The 6689-nt window shown below is 36.2% G+C and overlaps 1 protein-coding gene across 1 annotated transcript; it reads right to left on the bottom strand.

Annotated features, from left to right (window-relative positions):
• Positions 1-220: 220 nt before the first annotated feature.
• LOC113227313 (transmembrane emp24 domain-containing protein 5-like) lies at positions 221-6667 on the bottom strand. Its single transcript, XM_026460200.1, has 5 exons — positions 6659-6667; positions 6294-6369; positions 3430-3583; positions 2288-2345; positions 221-477 (listed from the first exon to the last, which is right to left on the bottom strand). The coding sequence occupies exons 1-5, from the start codon at positions 6665-6667 to the stop codon at positions 397-399; spliced, it is 378 nt and encodes a 125-aa protein (XP_026315985.1). The 3' UTR covers positions 221-396.
• Between the last annotated feature and the right edge of the window lie 22 nt (positions 6668-6689).

Raw genomic sequence — 6689 nt, 5'->3', positions numbered from 1 at the left:
GGAGCTCCAACCCTTAGTGCATCCTCCGCAATACGTTGTCATTGGTGACTCTATCCGTCCACGATATTTTCAAAATTCTTCGATAAACCCACATTTTAAAGAATGGAAAATATGTATTACCGCACTAAACGGCATCTTGTCGATAGTTTGAGACTGCGATTGCAAAATTCATTTAAATTTTTATAAATAAAATATATTATAAATATCCACATACGGGATTTTTATTTTTAAACGCATTCCTAAGTGTTATTGCAACTTTCTGTTACCGCATTAAACTAAATCTCAGACTAATTTCACTAAACAATATCTTTGGTAACATCCGACAAGTTATTTGGGCATCAATGTCGGTGTAATACTGCAACGAACTTCAATAGTAACTTGCCAACATTTTATCTTTTAATAATTCGTGAAGTTAGGAACGAAGCGTTTGTAGCTTCGACTGCTGCTGTCTTCGAACAGGCTTTTTACGAAGAATACCTGGAAAGAATACAATTTTGCTTGTGATATTTTTTAGCATATAACGAAGAAAGTTTTTTAAAATCTTTATACAACTTGAGCCCAAAGATATAAGAACAGGCGTTTGTCACCTTTTCTATCAAAACAAGGAAAAATTACTGACATATGAAGAGGCTGTATGTTGGAACCTTTGCCTACCCAAATAAATGGCGGAAATTTATTAAAAAATATTACGAAAATATTTACAATTTTGATTTCGCTATAACTTCGTTATGATAGAGGTACAATTTTTTTAAGAACAAGTACTAAATAGTACAATTTTGGTACCAAATATGTCAGGATTTGTTAAGATGCACACGGCACTCTGAAATCTCAACATATTTTGTCTTATTTCTCAGAAATGAACCAGCAGATCGAGCTGGAGATTCCTTTACTTCAGAGTGCTACTGAGGTACAATAAGTTTTTATAATTATTAACTTAGAATAATAACGCATAGAATGATAGTTTCATATCAAACGAACTGTCACAAGTGAGGCACAAATCAAATTCATGTAGGCTAGTTTTAGTAGTACCTAGGTTAATTTTCGGTTTTAGTGAATATTTACATAAAAATACAAGTTGAAACGCGTTACTTCCTTGTGGAATGTGATGTTAGTATCTATTTTATGTTTGTCTGACGTATTTTTACACTCATTTCGTCATTTTTAGCTAAAATTCTTGATCCGTTCGCGTTGCAAGTTGACCTTGAGCATTGAAGTCCCGCCCGCTCGTGTAGGCCCTTTGGGAGCGCTTCAATTTGCCCCACTTAGCGTGTGCGGACTAGATTTCTATGCGTTATTAGTCTAAGGTTATTAAATAAATACTGGTAGTGCGAGGTACACCCGCCATGTTGACATGACGGCGGATGCACCTTTGATAATGCTATAACTTCGTTCCGATGGAGGTACATTTTTTTGATACCAAATTTGTCAGGATCCGTTAAGGTACACCCGCCATTCTGACTCTCACCCAAATTAACCCTCTTGATAAGAAATTTAAAATAATTAGACAGTTTTACCATCTCCTAAATAATCAGTCTCAGATACGAGTTTTAGAAAATAAGCCATTGATATGGCAATGTCTATGCTTCAAATAGTAGATCCAGATTTTAAACTGCCTCTGTGGCCGAACGGTTGCCATGCTGGTCTGCCACGCAGAAGTCCCGGGTTCGATCTCCGAGAAATATTTGTATGACCTACATTTATTTCTCTCGTGAGTTTGGATGTAATTTGTTGTCTATTGTATCAATGGCACCCGCGACACGGGGTTTCAAAAATAAATCTAATCGTACGGCACCCTGAGGAACTATCGCCCGGTGCTCGGGAGAGAAGCCTTCTAAGACCACTTGAATCGAACGTGCACTCAAGAAATCCGAAATCCAATTGCAAAGGTCAGTGGGAAAGCTTGCTTAAAAGGCTTGCGTGCCAGACCCTGTCAAAGGCTTTAGAAATGTCTGAAGACACTGCAAGGGCTTCGCCATGTCTTTCTATACCCTCGCTCCATGGATGAGAGGCGTACACAAAATCCCCAGTAGATCGCCCTCGTAAGTTCTCTGTAAGGCTAGGTGAGCCGCCCCGGGTGCACGTACAGCACCCTCCCTATTTTCCAGATACTCTCTAAGCCGACTACCAAATCTCCTCATTGGTGGCGGAGCTGTAGCTCCGATGAGGAGAAAACCGGCGTCTCTCCAGTTCCCAATAACCTAAGCGGCTGGAGGGACTGCAGGATGTCTAGTCTGTGTTGTAATGAATAAAGTGTATTAAATAAATAATAACTAGTATGTCGGTTTACCTGTGTAATTCCAACTAAGAGCATTAAAACTATTTGCCATAGAGACCAGGTCAGCACTCTGAAACAAAAAACATTTCGAACATAATTTACCCCGTCCCGTACCGTTTTATCCAGTCACTTTATATAATTATAATTTGACTGCCTCCGTGGCCGAACGGTTACCATGCCGGACTGCCACGCAGAGGTCCCAGGTTCGATTCCCGGGCCGGCAGAAATATTTATATGGCCTACATTTATTTCTCTCGTGAGTTTGGGTGTAATTTGTGGTTGTCTATGTGTGTGTCCATAGCATCCGCGACACAGGGTTTCTCTAGTGCGGGGTTATGTTGAGTGTGTGCGTTATTATTATATTTATTAATAAAAAAAAATGCGTTTTTATTGAATCGATTCGCATCGGAATAAATCGATACAAAAAAAATCGTTACGTCGCATGCACTTGAATCGATTTTTATTAAAATCGTAATCGAATGTGCATAATTAGTAGTGAGAAGCCATACCAGTCTAAAAAAGATTTTTTACACCGAAATTTGTAATAAGTATGGCATTATATCAAATTTCGTATTCACCGTTTCCGTCCACGATTTTGGGCAGAAATGGATTAAAGCTTTGATTAAAAATCCGGTTAAAACACGGGCGGGTTGATTGGGTTTTAATCCACTACTCATCTCTGGGCTAATATAGTACAATCATCGTCCAGGACCCTCTAAACCCTCTTAGGAGAACCGTGCTCAGCAGCGGGACATAATGGTATGATAATTTTGAAGTAATAATTTAGATAAGTTCACTACTGTGAATATATTCTAAGACTTTATAACAGAAAATAAATTAAAAGAAATATATTACACTTCCGGACACGTAATTCGTACCATCACGCATTTTGAGTACTAAGCGCCCTAAGCTTAAACAACGTTTGATTGGTCAAAAACTGTTATGCAATTTTGAAACTAGTATACTAAACGTCTTTTCAATAAGTCCTTGTTGGGAATTTGGATTTGCAAAACCGGGGGAAAACTTTTTCTTCGATGAAATCACTGTTTTTGTATTCTAGCCCTTTACGACAAAAGTGGCTGGAATTACGTGTCCGAGAGTATATTATTATTATAATGAAAGGCCTGTCTAGCTGTTGTTAGCGAAATTCTTACCTGGCACACATCTCTTCGGCTAAATTCCTATCTCTAGCCTCATGAGCTGAATGTAGCTCCTGAAGTCTCCTGGCTGCGGAGATATTGTCTTTCACCTTGGTGACTGAGTTTGATATATCCAAGACCCTCATCATGTAGCTTTCCCCTGACGTACCTGAGGAAAGGTTATTAAGATTTTATATTTAAGGTATTTCAATATCGCACTTAAAATAAGCATCTTATTTAATGATATTTTTGGGAATACGAGTAATTCTAAAAGAAAGACTTGATTTGGGAACCATTCAAAATTAAATTGGCTGTTAGTCTAATAAACATTGATACTTAATTAAATAACCCAAATCTATGTACAAACGGCACATCAAGCTATACAGTGACGGATCTTGTTCCGTTGCATGAATGCGATATTCCAACAAAAGTATTGTTACGGACGGCCGTGCGCGCCTGGCCGGTCAGAGCTAGAATTCAGAAGTGAATGAATAATTCAGGAGCTCTGATTGGCCGAGCGGCGTAGCGACCCATTGATAGGACCGGTACGGTGTGGGAGACACCGTACCGGTATAAATATAAGCGAATTTCAGTTTGATTATTCATTCACAATTGAGATCTCATGTTATTCACATATCAGATTTCTTGTAAGTCAGATCGACATTTGAATGAATATACAGTCCACTTCAGATTAAGGAAGTTTGATTTTACAATAAGGATATCGAAGGAAGAATAAAGAAGGCAGTGTCAAGTTTGCTGAAACCCCTGAGTAATAAGTATATAGCTTGTTTTGCTGTTGACTGTACATACTATATTTTATTTATAAGAATACTTTTGCGAACAGCTTGACCAACACGCCCAACAAGATATTGGATGTTGCTTATAATAATTACAACAATAAAAGTAAAAAAAACACAAAATATTACTAACAACAAATTGTAGTTTGGATCGAACGTACGTTGTACAGCTACACAGCAACATTGGGGGTCAAGGAATTAAGACGCTGCTTTTATTATTATTATATACATAGAAATGTCTAACATATTTATCCAAGTCCATCTTATCTATACAACAGTAAACATGACAAAGCTATCTATAACATAATATTGTACATAGAAATTGTAACATTTCAATATGAGTGTGTTTCAAAGTCAAATTCAAAGAATAAATTAATCCATAAGAAAAATAAATTTACACTTGAAAACGTCACATTTAAGCTACTGCTCGTTCACTACGCTGACTTCCCTGAGAAGAACGAGCAAGAAGCTCTAGGGATTGCTCTTTTCAAATAAACTTAAATGCTATGGAATACACTTTGACTCAAATTAGTGTGGAATCTAGAGCCATGTCTTTCCATACATCTTTATCTAACACATGGTCTTCAATTTTGTAATATGACTAATCAATCAAATTATTTTTAATGTAGTTCTTAAACTTAGAAAGTGATAATCATAATATATACTCTGGAATCATATTGTAAAAACGTATAACTCAGTTCCCCATAAAAGAGTCGTTTACCTTGATTAAATGAAATCGTGAGTTTAATATTATGGATATCTTCTTTCTTATTCGATGATTTTGGCAAGGACACTGAGCGGGAATTTCCTTGAATTTATAGTTATGTTTTATGTAATAGGTTGGTTGTTCTTTATTATATTTTCTATTTTTGAGAATATGTCTTTGGCTCTTGGTTGTTTTAAGCTGTGGGCCTTCCTTTTAGATAAATAAAGTAACATACTAAGCTTATCTACCTCAGTCTATTTCTCTCCACGTTCTACAACATACTATTATGTACATATAAACAACTCTATCTATAAACATAAACAAGCAAGTCGCAATATACATTGTAAAGAGAAATGTTTAACATTCTTATCTGATTCCATTTTATCATATTCAGATTCATTTATTTCTCAAATATAACATTACAGTATAAATTGCACTACGTGTCAATGTATGGGAAATTATATTGAGATCGCCTGACAAAAAGGAAAATTATAAGAAAAGCACACAATAATTAGAAAATTAACAATTCATTATATAATATTGTTGTCATTAAATTATATATCAAATATCATTCTCCATCACGGATCGTCATAAGTTGATAACAGTTATACAAGAGTATGTTAATGCGGTAAAAATTAGAATAAAAATAGAAAATACTGCATTCGTTACAATTTAAAGTACATAAATTCTTTTACGGAGTATATAGGATTTTTCAAGAAATGGTCTTTCAGCCGGCGCCCAAATATTTCGTCAGACGGTTCAAGTCTGAGAGTAGCGGGTAAACGCTCATAGTAAGTAGGTCCGATGACACGCGGGTTTTTCTCTGCAAGTGCCATGCGTCGAGGGACTGTTCTCAAATGACCGGTACGGCGAAGTGGGATGCCAGAAACATTTACAGTACCAAATGAAGACAGATTATTTCTAACATACATTATAATTTCGTATAAGTAGAGTGAGTAGTGCGTCATTATGCGTTGCGCTACAAAGAGATTTCTGCAGGAATGTCTGTGTTTTACCCCAACTATCTAAACAACATTGAACACAACAATCTATAAGGTACGTTGTAGAAAAAAGTAAGTGCATGTCATTATGTTATACAACATTTACCTAACAACTGAGAGGATCTGTCATACAAGAATATAGACATACATGCGCCATGGGCTATTACCGCAACATCGAAGTAAAAATAACTGTAACTAGAATTTTTCCCCGTCTGTCTTGATATCGTCACATTCGACAGTGTGTATACATAAACAAACATAAACAGTCTATCTACATGTTTAGGTGAATCTCATCTCTAAAATACAACATGTGAAACCAACAAATCTATCTACAACAGACATGTAGTAGATAGAAATGTCACATACTGATCTCACCTAACTCCATCTCCTTGTCGTCATCATAATCCAGCTCGGGGGGATCTTCGGATTCGATCACCAGGTCGAAGAATACCTGGAAAACAAATGTTTAAATAATCGAATCGAACCCGGGACCTCAAAGATGGCGACACCATGAAAACCGGCGTGCAAGCCACTCGGCCACGGATATCGTCAAACGTCAACTTTATTTCAAGAATGCACCCATAATTACAAGAAAGGCAAAATTCATAATTAAAAATCCAAATAAAATGTAAAAAACATACTTTTATATAAATTTTCATAAAAAATATCTAAATTAAAAAAAAATATTGTTCTCTTTTGCTGGGCGATATTAAAGGGGTTTTTTTCAAAAGTTAACAGACCGCTATCATTTAGACAGTAAAAATTAATTTA

The sequence above is a fragment of the Hyposmocoma kahamanoa genome, unplaced genomic scaffold (genome assembly GCF_003589595.1).
Source record: "Hyposmocoma kahamanoa isolate Upper Pololo Valley unplaced genomic scaffold, ASM358959v1 209, whole genome shotgun sequence".
In the NCBI taxonomy this organism is placed as follows: domain Eukaryota; kingdom Metazoa; phylum Arthropoda; class Insecta; order Lepidoptera; family Cosmopterigidae; genus Hyposmocoma; species Hyposmocoma kahamanoa.
This window is presented reverse-complemented; position numbering and strand designations above follow the sequence as displayed.

Bases quoted from the DNA above. Each gene is read 5' to 3' on its own strand.
- LOC113227313 (XM_026460200.1), bottom strand. The intron at 3,584-6,293 runs GTGAGATCAGTA...ACCTTTCCTCAG, and splicing joins CGACAAGGAGATGGAGTTAG to GTACGTCAGGGGAAAGCTAC. The intron at 2,346-3,429 runs GTAAGAATTTCG...TTTTTGTTTCAG, and splicing joins GCCGAAGAGATGTGTGCCAG to AGTGCTGACCTGGTCTCTAT.